Raw genomic sequence first — 16,420 nt, forward strand, 5'->3', positions numbered from 1 at the left:
TTTAAGATATTTTGGTTCAAAAATTATTGTCCTGTAATGCACCGTTTCACCCAGTTAAAGGTCATGACAACAAGAGTTTTAGTAATATATCGAGATTATTTTTAGTCTCATTTATTTATTAAATTGATATAGCCACCCATCCCACTTGCATATTTACTAATGCAGTAGTGAAATCTAAAATTTGTTACTACCTGTTCTGTGGGCGTGGCTTGGTGGTGGGGGATAATGTGACTGAGTGGACGTGGCCAATTTTTTTTAAAACTTTTAAAACCATTTTTTCTACAACCACTTCGGCGAAGAGGTTATAAAAAAATGCTTTCAAAAGACTCTGACGATCCCAGTTGAGTTGCCTGATCGTCAGAGACTTTTTTTCTTTTAAATGCCTCTGCCGATCAGGCAACTCAGCTTGGATCATCAGAGGCATAAATGCCTTTTTTAAAAAGCCTCTGCTGATCAGGCAACTCAGCTTGGATCGTCAGAGGCATTTAAAAAAAAAAAGCCTCTGATGATCGCGCGGCTCAGCTGGGCATGGGGGAGGGCCAGGGATTTTTGCTCCGGTTTTCTGAACCACTTGCCTCCATCGCTACCGGATCGGGCGATCCGGTCTGAACCGGGAGCATTTCACCCCTGTACTAATGCTGTAACAGCTAAACAGCATTAATAATAATAGTAATAATGTTTGAATGTTACTTTTCCCCCTTCCCTATAACATGCATTCCACATATCATGTATTCCATAATATGCTTTCTTCACTTTACTATTTCAGGTAGACCTAGTTCTAACTGGCAACGTATAAATAGCCCAAGACGCAAAATCAATTGAGGTTCAAAAACAATACCTTTGTTGGTTGAATTACTCCTTCATTTGTGTAGCGATTTGGTATAATTTTAAAGGTGTCTTGGTAATTCCCTTGGCGAAAGCTATACTTGGTATCCCTGTTTTGTGGTTCATCGATGTCCTCTACTTTTAATCTACCGACTTCACCGGTCAAACTGACATTTTCAGGGACTTCGAAAGTGAAATTTTCTGAAAAAGATGTTCCCCAAAACCCCCAGGTATTTCAGATAAAGTTTTCAATGATGAAGAAGAGATAAATGTAATGAGAGGGACTTGCATTTTTCCAATCCACACTTTTACAGTGTCTGACGATACTATCGCAAAGAAAACATGCCAAAAGTTAAGTCCCTCAGCAATAACAAAGCATTGCATTTTTATATGATATGTTAATTGGAGCCTGCAGAAATAAAGATAGAGTGTGTTTAGATTCAGCCCTTTGACTTTGCAAAACTCACTTTGCTTAAATGTTGGGAAATTGTCATTGATGTCAATTAATTTAATGATGACAGTAGCAATGCCAAATTCTTCAGCATGTAGACCCATGCCGTCCCTCGCTTTCACCCGGATGGTATAAGTAGCCTTTTGTTCTCTATCCAAGTCAGGCACAGCTGTGTAAATGGTTCCTTTAACATAAAAAGAAAACACAAACGTTAGTTTATATTGTCACTTCCACTGGTTTTTCCCCCCAACAGGGTTTAATTTTGAGTGCTGGTGATTAAAATAACAAAGCACAAAGATTGAAATTCTTCAGGCAATGGTTGTTCCTGTGATGTTCTATAAATGTGAAAGTTGGACTTGGATGAAACTGGATAGAAATATACAGTCTCTCTCTCTCTCTCTCTCTTATCTCTCTCTCTCTCTCTCATCTCTCTCTCATCTCTCATCCCTCTCTCATCTCTCTCTCTCTCATCTCTCATCTCTCATCTCTCTCTCATCTCTCATCTCTCTCTCTCTCTCATCTCTCTCTCTCATCTCTCATCTCTCTCATCTCTCATCTCTCTTTCATCTCTCATATTTCTCACTCTCATCTCGCTCTCTCTCTATCTCATCTCTCTCTCCTTCTCCCTCATCTTTCATCTCTCGTCTCTCATATCGCTTTCTCATCTATCTCTATCTCATCTCTCTCTCATCTCTCTCATCCCTCTCACCCATCTCTCATCTCTCATCCCTCTCTCATCTGCCATCTCTCTCTCATCTCTCATATCGCTCTCTCTCATCTCTCTCTCTCATCTCTCCTTCTCTCTCTCATCTCTCTCTCTCATCTTTCATCTTTCATCTCTCATATCGCTCTCTCATCTATCTCTATCTCATCTCTCTCTCATCCCTCTCTCTCATCTCTCATCCCTCTCTCATCTGCCATCTCTCTCTCATCTCTCTCATCTCTCTCTCTCATCTCTCCTTCTCTCTCTCATCTCTCTCTCTCATCTTTCATCTTTCATCTCTCATATCGCTCTCTCATCTATCTCTATCTCATCTCTCTCTCATCCCTCTCTCTCATCTCTCATCCCTCTCTCATCTGTCATCTCTCTCTCATCTGTCATATCGCTCTCTCTCATCTCTCTTTCTCTCTCATCTCTCCTTCTCTCTCTCATCTCTCTAATAATAATAATAATAATAATAATAATAATAATAATAATAATAATAATAATAATAATAATAATAATAATTTTATTTCTATACCGCCCTTCTCCCGAAGGACTCAGGGCGGTGTACAGCCAATTTAAACCAGTGAAATGGCACATCAGCCAAAGACAGATGCACATTTCATGCTTCTCTCAAGGCTGTATCCCAGGGTTACCTACAGCAGCCGGAGGGGAGTGACCTGTACAACCCACGAAATTGCTCCGGTGGTGAATGTGATTGATGACACATCCTGGGGTATGTCATAATTGGGGCATAAATTATGTAGAGTCAGAGCTGGCTTCACTTGGGAAGTGCCGACATGAAGCTCCTAATAAATAACTGGATTTTTTTGGAGCTTGGCTCGAGGCTCATGATTTAATTAGGGCATCCGTCAGAACCCTGACAGCAAGTATGGCTAGTCACTTCAGATATGACAAGGAATATACCTCCTCAGTCAGATCTGAAGTGTACCTCAGCCTGCTATTAATAATTGAGTGAATTAAGTGAGTTAATTAATAATTTAAAATAATCACAGGCTTACTAAGCAATCTCTTCTACATGGAAAAGAGAATAGATGTCATTTTGTTCTTTGATCAGGCAGAAAATAGACAGTTACGTTTGCTTGTTCTTGTACAAATTTTTATTTATACGGTAGATCCTGTACCTGAGTTGTCTATTCTGAAGTAGTTTTTGCCATCAGTAACTTCGTAGAAAACATCTGCATGACCATGAAGGGTTGGGTCATCAGCATCCACAGCTGTCACTTTGGTGACAGATGTTCCTAAAAGGAGAAAGAGAGCGAGAGAGAGAGAGAATGAAAAATAACAAGTATATTTGAATGGTTTGAAACATCTTGTGTCAACAGAGGGCTGAGGAAATTAGCCGTGAAAATAGAAATACAATGATGAGAGACATTTCCCTCAGCTCTTCTCCCCCTATTCTAGATCATGGCATGAATATATTAGAGACTTTTAATATGGCAATCTCCATTTTGCTCTCTGAATTTCCTGTAAGACAACCTAACCTTAACTAACCTTGTTCCTAACCCTAACGCTCATTTAGTTTTCATTGGCAATGTGTCCATTGATTGAAGCCATTAATATGGCTTCCAAAGCTGACACAATGGGATTTTCCCATGTATTTTGCCGTGGTCCAGAAACAAATCCAAACAAAAAGCTTTCACTTGTATCTGTATTGAGCATTAAGAAGCAAAGCAAGGGTTTCAGATTGTTTTCTAACTGAAGGATTAATTCAGCGACGTGATATGACATTTTAGACCAGGGGTCAGCGACCTGCGGCTCCGGAGCCACATGCGGCTCTTTGGGGCCTCTGATGTGGCTCCCTGTCCCATCACTGGCTGGCCCCACCCCTCACCCTTCCCTCCCAGTCACTCCTAGCCTGGCCTGAGAAGGTAAGGGTGACGGTGGGGGATGGAGAAGTGGCCAGGGCAGAGACAGAGAGATACAGAGAGAGGGGAAGAGCGAGAGAGAGACATAGAGAGATACAGAGAGGGAGGGAGGAGAGAGAGAGATATGTCAAAAGGGTTTTGTGGTTCCCGGTGTTTTTTAACAACTTGTTCTCTGCCCTAATGACCGGCTGGATAGGCGTGGCTAGGGGGGGGTGTCATGTGACTTGTGGAAGTGAGTGACATCGGGTTGGCCACACCCACCCAGCTTTTGTGGCTCCCGATGTTTTCTTTTCTGTGGGAAACGGGTCCAAATGGTTCTTTGAGTGCTTAAGGTTGCAGACCCCTGTTTTAGACAATCTGGCTCCAAAATGAGGAGTAAAAAGCTTACCTAGTGGCGACATTTCTACCACCGAACCATTAAACACCTTTTGAACAAATACTGGGGCGTTGTCATTAATGTCATGAACAATGATGCGGAATTTGGAGGGGTCCTCCAATTGTTGATTGGTAAGACGATTGTAAATCAGAGCTGTGAGTTCATATTCAGCTTTCTTCTCTCGGTCCAGCGTTTCCGTCACAGAGACATCTCCAGTAAATTCATTAACTCTGAACAACGTCCCAGCACCTTCCCCTTCAAGGACATATTTGGCATTGGGATTCTTGATCGTTGAGGTGATCTAGAACACATAGGTATGTGAGAAAATCACTTCTAAAAGATGTGAGAGGATAAAAAAAAATCAGGATCACCATTGTTATTCTTTAACATTTCATTATTTTTATTAAATTTATTTGACGCCCATCTCACGGTCTGAAAATTTTATAGTTCCACCCAGTGGTGGAATTCAAATTTTTTTTACTACCGGTTCTGTGGGCGTGGCTTGGTGGGCATGGTGTGGCTTGGTGGGTGTGGCAGGGGAAGGATACTGCAAAATCTCCATTCCCACCCCACTCCTGGGGGAAGGATATTGCAAAATCTCCATTTTCACCCCACTCTAGGGCCAGCCAGAAGTGGTATTTGCCAGTTCTCCAAACTTCTCAAAATCTCCACTCCCGGTTCTTCAGAACCTGTCAGAACCTGCTGAATTTCACCCCTGGTTCCACCTCAGGTTACAGCATCTCAGTTTTATGTATACTTTTTTGATTTTGAGTTTCTAGAGCTATTCCTCTGCCATTTCTGGCATCTATGTTCTACCTAACTTTTCTCTGTTTTCCAGAAAATTCTTAGCTGTAGGCCCAAATGCGGATAATTTTTCCTCAATAAGTCAATGAACAAATTTAATGTTTTGGAATCATTGGTGTCATTGGATTCCCTTTATCTTGCTTTTGGACTTGTGTGAAGAACACATCATATTTTAGGTCATATTTCTGCAGAAACATTGGTGATTCACAAAGGTTCGTAAAGTTCAAAACCACAGTTTGAATTCAAAAAGAAATTTTTACAAAGCTTTAAAAAGCACCAAAATGCTTCTTTTTCATGCAAAAAGGTAAATTCATTTAAATGTTTGGGGATTATTATTATAAATTATGGATCTTTTAGTTTAAAGGTATGATGAACGGAAATAAAATATACTAATTTCTTCTACATCTGTATTGTGCTTAGTTGTAACTATATAATCAGCAAATAATGCATAACCAAAGGTGGGCTGTTGGGGATTCACTGGTGTTCAGGAGAACCTCTAGCTAAGATTCTATGCAGTTCGGAGAAGCCCCAAATCCCACTCCTGGCTGGCCCTGCCCATCCCACCCCGCCCCTCCCAGGAGTCCCCAAGTGACCCGTTTTGGATGCAGGTAAATGCAGGACACGCATGGAGGCTCGGGGAGGGCAAAAACCAGGCCTATCGGAAGTTTGGTAAGGCCTCCAGAGGGTCTCTGGAGCATGGGGAGGTTGTTTTCACCCTCCCGGAGGCTCGAAAAAACCTCCAGAGTCTGGGGAGGGCAAAAACCAGGCCTATCGGAAGTTTGATAAGGCCTCCAGAGGGCCTCTGGAGCACAGGGAAGTCGTTTTCACCCTCCCGGAGGCTTGAAAAAGCCTCCAGAGCCTGGGGAGGGCAATAACGCCCCCTGCGCCATGGTGCAGGAGACCGACTAGGCCACGCCCATCATGGCCACGCCCACCCAGCAACCGGGCAGAGAATCCCTTGCTAAAATTTTTGAAGCCCACCCTTGTACATAACATTACTGTTACTACTCCTATATAGTTCTATAAAGCTTATAAAGTTTTGTACAAAAAGGTTAATATAAAATTGGTTGAATACAATATAAATAGTATATTCAAATCTTGATCCAAAATTAATAACATCATCTTATTAGATTTATCTTGAAAATGCATCTCCCCTCGAGGTCCCTATGAGACTTGAGTCATGCAGAAATATCTACTTTAGAATGGAGCTTTTGAGACTTACTCCGTGCCCTGCAAATCATCCTAGCTAGCAAAAGGTTTTGTTTAGCTGGTTTTTAATGGCCGCGTGCATGTTTTTCTTTCTTTCTGCTTTTTGTGGGATAAATCAGATTGCCGTGACAAAGAGGCGAGATCTTTTGAGGTCAAAAGTATTGCCTAGATGGGCTCTTGGAATAAGTGCTATCAGCTAAGTTAAGTCAGCTGTGTAGGCTGCTGTGAATTCCTTTCCTCTTCTTCCAAGTGCCTTTTTTGGAGGGTACTTTTGTTATCAAATCTTCCAAGAAAGGCTTTTGTATCTAATGTCCAAGAAAGGCTCTTATATCTAATGTCTCAGCATTTTTTTTTTTTGATGGGTTCTCAGAACTGAGTGCATTCAGAATTTACTAAGAGGCCATTCATGAGGCGAAAATGTCACATGTTACAAAACTGGAAAAAGTATATAAAAAAAGAGGAGTGTTCATGGCTTGAACAAGAATGCTTGCTTAGAGAAGTTTCTAGCAGAAAGAAAGCATACTTAAAATTATTAAGACTCCTTGCCCACCAGATAATTCAACCATGTATCCCAGTGTCATCTAATTGGATTGGCAGGAGTTTCACAGGATCTTTTGAAAGAGGAGTTTTTCTCCTACCCCATTATCCACCACTTAGTTCTTTTCAATAAAGGCAGGGGTGGGATTCAGCCGGTTCGGATGCTAATTTTCCAGCTGGTTCACCGAACCGGTAGTTGCAAGGACTAGCTGGCCCCGCCCTGCCCTGCCCCGCCCACCCAGGAGTCTCCACATGGACCGTTTTGGATGCCAGGGCCTGCATGGAAGCTTTGAGAGGGCAAAAAACAGGCAAGTTCCAGAAGTCTGGAAATGGGCTCATTTCCGGCCTCTGGAGGGCCTCCAGAGCCCAAGAGAGGCCATTTTCGCTCTCCTGGAGGCTTGAGGAAAGCCTCCGGAGCTTGGGGAGGGCGAAAACACCCCCTCTGCCATGATGCAGGAGGCCGAGTAGGCCACGCCCACCATGGCCACGCCTACCCAACCACCAGGCAGAGAACTGGTTGCTAAAATTTTTGAATCCCACCCCTGAATAAAGGGGTCATGGCGTTCCAATTGCAAAGAAGAACATGGACACCCCACACTAAAAATCTGCTTTTCCCTGACAATGGTGATGATTGAAATGGGCCTTCCAGATGTCTCGTGGGACATCAGATTTCATGATAACCATGCTCCCAAAGATTTGCTGCCTGCATCTCAGAACATCAGGAAATGGAAGCCAGCATTCAATTATGCAAAAGGTAGATAGGTACTATTGCATCTCTGCCTAATGGGCTTTGCTGGGCAAGTGGAAAGCGAAAGTCCTTCTCCATGCAAGGAATTTGCTTGTGGTACCTCTTGGGTGGATGACTACTAATTGACCATGACCAAATCTATGCATACCTTTCCAACATGATGAGGCAAAGTCCCATTCTGCTCTTCAGGAATATGCATTTTATTCCAGATCCATTCTCTTTTCATTCGCTTATGCAAGTTATCGTTTGTGTTTGACTTTGAGGAATGATCTCCATGCACACCAGAAGACGTCGGGATCAAGAAAACGAGGAGGAGGAGGAAGTAAGAGCAGCTCGCCATCTTCGTCGTTCAACGATCTTGGAAACTCCTGCGTTTGAAGAAGTCAAAAACCATCTGGTGAACTACATGGGCACAACATTAACACAAAAGATTTGTTAAAGGCTGGGGTTTGTTTGTTTTTTTGAACTTCCCAGTATAGCCTGTAGTCTTGGAATTCTTTGATGGTCTGTCATCCCAATGTTAACCAGGTCCAATCTTACTTAGCAGAGAAGGTTAGACACTCTACCTGCTGAAAAGAAAACCCTATAGCCATGATGGCGAACCTATGGCATGCATGCCACAGTTGGCACGTGGAGCCATATTGGTGGGCACACGAACTCAGCTGATTTTCGGGCCTTCTGGGCCCATCGGAAGTAGGGAAACAGGCTGTTTCCTGCCTCCAGAGGGCCTGGGGGGGTGGGGAAGGCCCGTTTTTTGTTCTCCCCAGGCTCCAGAGCCTCTCTAAGAGCCTGGGGAGGGTGAAAACGGCCTTCCCCACCCCCTGGAGGCCCTCTGGAGGCCTAGAGAGGCTCTGGAGCCTGGGGAGAGCAAAAAACGGCCCTACTGGGCCCACCATGCATTCGCGTGCCAAAAGTGGGGGGAGCATGGGGGGGGCCGCGTGCGCATGCAAGGGGGCCGGGTCCATAGAATTATGGGCATGGGCACACATGTGTGCGACCACCTCCCGCTTTCCCCCCGCTTTTGGCACGCGATGGCAAAAAGGTTAGCCATCACTGCCCTATAGTATAAGGCAGATGATTCATTAGACATTTAGTTGGTGTTTTCATATAAGAATGTTTTCAGGCACTTAGGGCTGTTACTCACCAGCTGTTTTCTAATAGCAGGTTAAAAAAAAATGAAATTCAAGGTTTAATTAGTGAATTAAAAGTTAATAGTGAATTTTTGCTGTCGTTTTTAGACACGCAGATCCCTGAAACCGAATGCTCTTTTTGAAAACCAAACTAAACCTAATCCTTTATTCCACATGTCTATGGAGATTCTCAGTCATCCAGGTCATGGTTGTCTCAAAAGTGTTTTTTTTTTTTCAAAAGGCAACTGGCACTTTATTTTCCTTGAGGACGTTTCTCTTCTCATCCAAGAAGCTTCTTCAGTTCTGAGGAGAAGCTTGTTTGATAAGCCAGAGAACCGTGATCTATGCTGACTTCGTAAGATTCTTAATTTATTGGTTCAAATTCCCAGTTTTGTTTCTGGCAAGCCTTCATCATCAATATATATGGCATAAAAATGTAATCCAGATCAGAGTGTGCTTCTGTTTTCTTTGTAAATGATTTGAACTTTCTCTCTATTTTCATGTTCCCCAACACCCAATTCTCACTTCCTCTGGCTAGTTTTTGAGTAGACTTTGTGTCACCAGATAAAGTTGTCTCTCAGTTCAAAACTGGAGGGTTAGCCTTTTCTCTAAATAATGTCTCTCTTTTTGAGATCCCCCAATTCTAATATTTATTTATTTATTTATTTATTTATTTATTTATTTATTTATTTATCAAGCATGTATAAGATAACAGATATAATTTTAAACATGATTATGAATATAGGAAATGGATACAAATAAATGGGGACAGTAGGACAGGGACGGTAGGCACGTTTGTGCACTTATGCACGCCCCCTTTACGGACCTCTTAGGAATGGGGTGAGGTCAACAGTAGACAGTCTAAGGTTAAAGTTTTGGGGGTTTGGGGATGAAACCACAAAGTCAGGTAGTGCATTCCAGGCATTGACCACTCTGTTGCTGAAGTCGTATTTTCTGCAATGAAGTTTAGAGCAGTTTACCTTGAGTTTGTATCTATTGTGTGCTCGTGTATTATTGTGGTTGAAGCTGAAGTAGTCGTTGACAGGTAGGACATTGTAGCAGATAATTTTGTGTACTATGCTTAGGTCAGACCGAAGGCGGCGTAGTTCTAAATTGTCTAAGCCCAAAATTTCAAGCCTGATGGCATAAGGGATTTTGTTGTGAGCAGAGGAGTGGAGGACACTTCTCGTGAAATATCTCTGGACTTGCTCAATTGTATTAATGTCCGATATGCAGTGCGGGTTCCAGACAGATGAGCTGTATTCAAGAATTGGTCTAGCAAAGGTTTTGTATGTCCTAGTTTGCAATACAATATTACCAGAGAAGATATTTCATAATAATTAATATTTTTATATAATTAATAGTTATATATAATTAATACTATTTATATAATTAATATTTATATATAATTCATATTTCATAATAATTAATATTAATATTTTTGAGATTTCCATGTGTTCATTCAGGAGCTATGTTTTTTCTTTTAACCAGATACTGCTAGAAAAGAAGCTGGTTTAGAAACAATGAGGTATCAGTTTCACCTAGCAGTGGTGTGTGATTAAAAAAAAAAAATAACAAGGAAGCAGACTACCTTTTAGAGCAGGGGTATCAAACTCACGACGACATGTTGTTGTCACGTGACGTATCGCAACTTCCCCCCTTCGCTAAACCGGGGGGTGGGCGTGGCCAGTGTGTGACGCATCTGGCCTGCTGGCTGTGAGTTTGACATCCCTGTTTTAGAACTGCATATGCAACTCCACCCAGAAGGCTATTAATGTTCCTTTGCTTAAGGTGAACAACTGGAAGGATTTCATCCCTGGCATTTTCTGAGTCGCAAATCAGCAGGTCCAAAATTGACGACTGCATTATTTTTCCTGCAAGCTAAACTGACATTTAGGATATGGGCTACCTCAATCCTTTGGGAAAGCAGACAAATGATATAAACAGCAACAGTAACGATGGAATGGTCCCCACCCAAACCACGGGATAGAAACTGTTTATACCAGTGATGAAATCTAAAAATTTTCTGTGGGCGTGGCTTGGTGGATGTGGCTTGGTGGTCATGTGACTGGGTAGGCATGGCCAACTCAATGTCACTCACTTCAAGGGGTGCCTCTCCTGGCCCCTCCCCTCCCAGCCATTCCTTGTCACACCCAGCATCAACATATCTATAGTTCTGTAAAAATGTTGTTCACCTTTTTTCAACTTTATTATCTACATAATATAGATGTACTTTCATGGACCACTGAAAGGAGGAAATGGCTCACATGCTTTGCCCAAGAGTGTGATAGGCAACAGGCTTTTAAGGGGCTGCCAGAAAGAAAGGGGGGGGGCAATGTATTTTCCAAAGCACCAGAAGGCAAAACAAGAAGCAATGGATGGAAACTGAAGAAACAGAGAAGCAACCTAAAACTAAGAAGAAACTTCCTGACAGTGAGAACAATTAACCAGTGGAACTGCTCTTCACCCCTGGTTTATACCCAACTTGATCTACAGTACTATCTCTGTTTGAATTAATTTTCCAAGATTTTTTTTAAAAAAGTGGTCATGTATTCATTCTCAAAGATGGAGGCTTTTTCTTCATGGCCCTGTCTCCAAAGAATCTTGGGAATTATACCTGGACAGCAATTCCACCCAAGATTTCTGCTAATTTGCAGAATCACAATTCCCAAGGAAAAGTTAATACATTTTAAAAAGACACTTAACATCTCTATTACTCTTCTCTCTCAAGGGAACTGTGTTAGTAAATATGAATGTCAATTTCTTGCCAAATCATACATACTGGCTGATAATTTTAAGTATTTAAAAGAAAACATCTTTTAAAACATTTAGCTAAATAATAGATGGCTTTCTGAATCGGAGCTCTTGGCCTAGATAATTGCTCTGGAGGAGTGAATATGCACAAAATATGCAGTTTTTATGGTTTGTAATAATTGTGGGCAACTTGTTAGCTTGTTCCTGAGATCAAATGATTTTGCATCTCGACCAACTCTGAGGTTACTTTGGCCAAAAGAGTCTCTGTATACCACAAATTGCATTTCAGCTAGAAAATAAAGTTTGCAATTGTTATAGAAAAATAATTAAAACAAAAAGCAGCACTAGGAATGATGGATAGAAGTTGCTGGGAAATAAACGTTGATTGATCTTTGAGAATATCTTCTAACACAGCTTTCCCCAGCTTGATGCCTTCAACGACTTCCACTGACTCCAAAAGATGCCACCACCAGGTGATCAAAGTCCTGCCTATTTTTAACATGTGTTGTATACATTGCACACAAATAAAAAAAAAGCAGAGCTCTAATCTCCATGTCACACCCAAAATTTCAAAGTCTGTGACTGTCACTGCTGATGCTATTGTCCTCCAAATAACATTGGTCTTCAAATTCTATACTTTCCAGTCAATATGGCTGACTATGGAGATTGGGAATTCTTGTCCTTGAAGTCCTACACATCTGGAGAACATCATATTGGGAAAGACTGTTCTAATATTGCAAATATCAGATTTACTATCTCAGGAAATAGTGATTTCTCCTTCCTTTGACCTATATTAACAAGGGATGGATCCAGTCCATTGCCCTGGCCCCATCACATACATCCAATATTTGAGGGGCTGCCACAGAGAGGAGGGGGTCAAGCTATTCTCCAAGGCACCCAAAGGCCAGACAAGGAATAATGGATGGAAACTGAACAAGGAGAGGTTCAACCTCGAAATAAGGAGGAATTTCCTGACCGTGAGAACAATCAACCAGTGGAACAGAAGTTGCCTTCAGAAGTTGTGGGAGCTTCATCTGTGGAGGCTTTCAAGAAGAGACTGGACTGCCATTTGTCAGAAATGGTGTAGGGTCTCCTGCTTGGGCAGGGGGTTGGACCAGATGACCTACAAGGTCCCTTCCAACTCTGTAAATCTGTAAAGTGTATCTTGGAATAGATACCTTCAAAAATAACTTTCCACTCATTTGTGTAGTCCTTCGATTGTTGTTTCTCAACCTTATCCCGTTTAAGATGTTTGTACTTCAACTCCAAGAATTCCTGAACCAACAGGTTTGCTGGGGAATTCTTTGGAGTTGAAGTCCACACATCTTAAACTTGCTAAGGTTAACATTGCCGTAGATCAAGGGTGTCAAACTTGCTTTCATTGAAGGCTGCATCAGAGTTGTGTCTGACCTCAGGGAGCCAGGGCCAGCTCAACATCACTCATGTTGGAGGCACCTTTGGTGGCCCAGTGCTCTGCCAGTGAAAATGGGCTCCCAAGCTTCATTTTCGGCTGCAATGGCCTTCTGTAACCTCTGCCAGCACAAATGGAGCTGCCACGAATGGCAGAGGTACCTTTGTTATCTCCAGGGCGGCCCTGTGGGCCACATCTAAACACCACACGGGCCAGATTTGGCCCCCAAGCCTTGAGTTTGACACCCCTGCCAAAAACCTGCTGTCAACAGTTTGCTAGACGTGCTCCTTGGCTGACATCCTGAGCTACTAGCTTTATATAATTGTATGTAATGCAATTATATAAAACTAAATAATTACACTGAAGAACTGTGGTTGAACTGCTGTTCTTGAATTGTGAAGAAGAATAGTTTAGTTCTTCCCACTGTTCTATCTCCAAATGGTCATAATGGATGAAAAGTTAAGTGGAACAGAAGAATCCCCAGTGCAACATTTATTCTGTTTCTCCTCCTTCTTGAACTCTACCTTGTTTTCCTGAATAGACTGATGATTGCTTAATCATACCCTCGCTGTGAGTCTGGACTTGGAGAACAAGTGGGTCCACACTTGAAATAAAATAAGCCATGCTTCTGGACTTTAATGAAGAGTCTCTGGTTTTGTCACCCTTTCAATGGTGTTCTTGTTTAGATGACAACATGGCTAAAGAAGTTTGTTCAATGTGGTCAGCAGTTCTACGATGTTCTGAAGAAAATAGAAGCATCAGTCATGCATTTGCGCTCCAACTGCTTCCCAGATGTGCCAAGATTCCTTCAGAGGAAATGGGGTGGGACCTGGATTCTGAATTCCAGGGCTGCTGATGTGAGTTGCAGTTTAAAGAAAGCTTCATAGCATTCAAGATTTCCGTGACATGTGTTGCTTAGAGATTAAAGGAAGGAGAAGAGAATGACCACATGGCTGACTTCCTCCAGATGGCAAAAGCTTGACTAGAGCAAGTGACTCCTAAGGATATCAAGGGAAATCTTTAGACACCCCCTTCTTCCTACTGCAGGAGAGAAATGATGCAGTCATGAGATCTGGGCAAAGACCTGAATTTCTACCAGAGCTTCAGGTTTCCTACAATTCCAAGAAACTGAACTGGGCAGAGATAGAAATAGTTCCCAGAAGGTTTCCCCCACCCAACCCAAGTACATTTAAAAACACAAAGGAAAGTCTTTAGAATTCTATTTTGGAAAAGTTGATTAATAAACAATAATGGAATAGATTGCATTGTTTATGATGTTTCTATGAAAAAAACTGAAAATCGTGTAATAAAATCTATAAGAAATTAAATCAATGCCCATTTTTTTCTCCCTGAGCTGACAATCAGACTTGAGTAAAGGATCGTATATTCCAAAACGCCTTAAGAACCCAAATGTAATTAGAATCCATTTTGTTTACATTTCAATTGAATGAACATTTAAAATATACAATTACTCTCCAGTCAGATACTGAATGCTTTTAAGTGCGTTACTGAATGCTGAATGCATTCCTGCATCACTGAATGCATTACTGAATGCTTTTAAGTGCACTAAAAAGTGCTTTTAAGTGCATTTAAAGTGCATTTTTAAGTGCATTAAGTGCACTTTGCTAAGTAAATAAAGAGAAAGACTCAGAGGCCACAGGAATCCCTGGCTCTCAATTTGCCCATCTCTGATATAAATTTTAGGCTTATTGGTTAGGATATCTTCTGCTGGGGAATAATTTGGCTTCTTTCCTACTCTCCAATTTAATGGAGTTGGAATCTCCATTAAAAGCAGGAATCTGTAATGATTAGATATAATAGGCACAATAGGAATATTTGAATTTTTTGTTATTGCATTATTTAATGCTAATATGCTAAATCTTTTGTTGTTAGCACATGGTTCTCTTAAATACTTTCTACCTTAAAGCTTTTAAAAGTTTAACATTTTCTTTCTTTCTTTCTTTCTTTCTTTCTTTCTTTCTTTCTTTCTTTCTTTCTTTCTTTCTTTCTTTCTTCCTTCCTTCCTTCCTTCCTTCCTTCCTTCCTTCCTTCCTTCCTTCCTTCCTCTTTCTGTCTTTCTCTTGTTTTTCCCTTCCTTGTTCTTCCCTGCCTTCTGAAAGTTTGATAGAAAAGGAATCTGAGAAATGGTGACCATTAATTGGATGCCCAGCTTTTCAAAGTAATAAAACTTCCTTCCTTCACCCCCTTTTGTAAGATGGGAATTCCCTTGTAAGGTTCAAAATGGCAAGGTTTTAAAAATACGTAGAAAATCCATCATAGCAACACATCCTACCTACTCCCTTACATAGAAGAATAAATGATAACGGTTGAGGCCAGAGCTCTAAAAACATGCACAGCTATGGAGAAACTGTTAATTAGCTGGAGTCCTGTGGAAATTCTAGTTTCTACCTTTGTTGTGTTTGCTAACTCAGTTAGTTTTAGCCTTGGTTACATTTTTGTGGCTTGGTGTGCTATGAGAATCCAACCGGCTTAATTCATTTATCTTTCCCTGTATTATGAAACCATCGCTGTTGTTACTCAATCACCCTCCCGTGATGGATTAATGCCAGTTCGGGGTGGTATGAGAATGCAAAACTTCTGAGCCATGGTACAATTTCAGTCCGTTCACTCTTGTCTAATTTGTAAGCATACATTCAGCGGTCAGGAGGCCTATTTAATAGGTGTGAGAAATCAAAACCCAACTTGGTGGTTGTATCGATACTACAGTAGTGGCCAAAATTGTGCAAACCTTTTGAGAAAAGTGTATTTTCTAAAACTAGCTAATAACACTCCTTTTTGGGGGGAGTAGTACCATAAAATTATATATTAATGGAAAGATAATTTAATCAAGAATGTAATGCAATAAGTTTTATGAAGGATTTGCTATTAGAAGAACAGTTACAGCATAAAGAAGAAAAGTGAAACACGTAGAAAAAAATGAGATATACAAAAATGATCACCGTGTCAGTTAATACTTAGTTGGGTAACCTTTAGGATGAATCACGGCCTTACAACATCTTCCCATGGAGTGAACCAAGTCTTTTAGTTCTTCAGCTGTAATAATGTGAAACCAAGATGGAATGATGGCTTCTATTAACTGGGTTTTATTGCTGGGTTGCTTCTGACTAACAAGTGTCTTTAGTCGGCTCCATAGATTTTCAATTGGGTTAAGGTCTGGGCTATTCCCAGGCCATTCCAGCAGTGGAATAGGATTATCTTGAAACTCCAAAAAAGAAAAAAAAATGGTATTATTAGCCATCAAACCTCAAAAATACACTTTTCCCAAAAGGTTTCCATAATTTTGGCCACTACTGTAAGCCTGTGGAGGCATATTTCAAAGGTGCTTTTCCAAAAGGCAATTGGACTTCCTTGGTTTTTTTTTTCCCCCTTGGCAACGTTTAGCTTCTCATCCAAGAAGCTTCTTTTCAAGGAAAAAAGGAAATCCAGTTGGGTTTTTGAAAAAGCACCTTTGGGACAACCATGACCTGGATGATTGAGAATCTCCATAAACAGTTTGAACGTGTCTGGACTAAGAAAGTTGGTTTGGTTTCTTTTGGCTTCGTAGACATTGCAGTTCTTCCTT

General features: G+C 41.2%; 1 protein-coding gene across 1 annotated transcript in view; it reads right to left on the bottom strand.

The window, feature by feature from the left end:
- The window catches only part of CDH5 (cadherin 5), a 35,667-nt gene that overhangs the window by 14,461 nt on the left and 4,786 nt on the right, over positions 1–16,420 (bottom strand). Inside the window, exons 2-6 of the mRNA XM_034425365.3 lie at positions 7,691–7,910; positions 4,257–4,545; positions 3,125–3,241; positions 1,293–1,460; positions 839–1,026 (exon numbers count right to left, since the gene is read on the bottom strand). Of these exons, the coding sequence (XP_034281256.1) occupies positions 839–1,026; positions 1,293–1,460; positions 3,125–3,241; positions 4,257–4,545; positions 7,691–7,882 (954 nt within the window). The 5' untranslated portion in view covers positions 7,883–7,910. The remainder of the gene's footprint in view (positions 1–838; positions 1,027–1,292; positions 1,461–3,124; positions 3,242–4,256; positions 4,546–7,690; positions 7,911–16,420) is intronic.

This window comes from Pantherophis guttatus, chromosome 11, assembly GCF_059756535.1.
Source record: "Pantherophis guttatus breed Tessera chromosome 11, ASM5975653v1, whole genome shotgun sequence".
NCBI lineage: Eukaryota > Metazoa > Chordata > Lepidosauria > Squamata > Colubridae > Pantherophis > Pantherophis guttatus.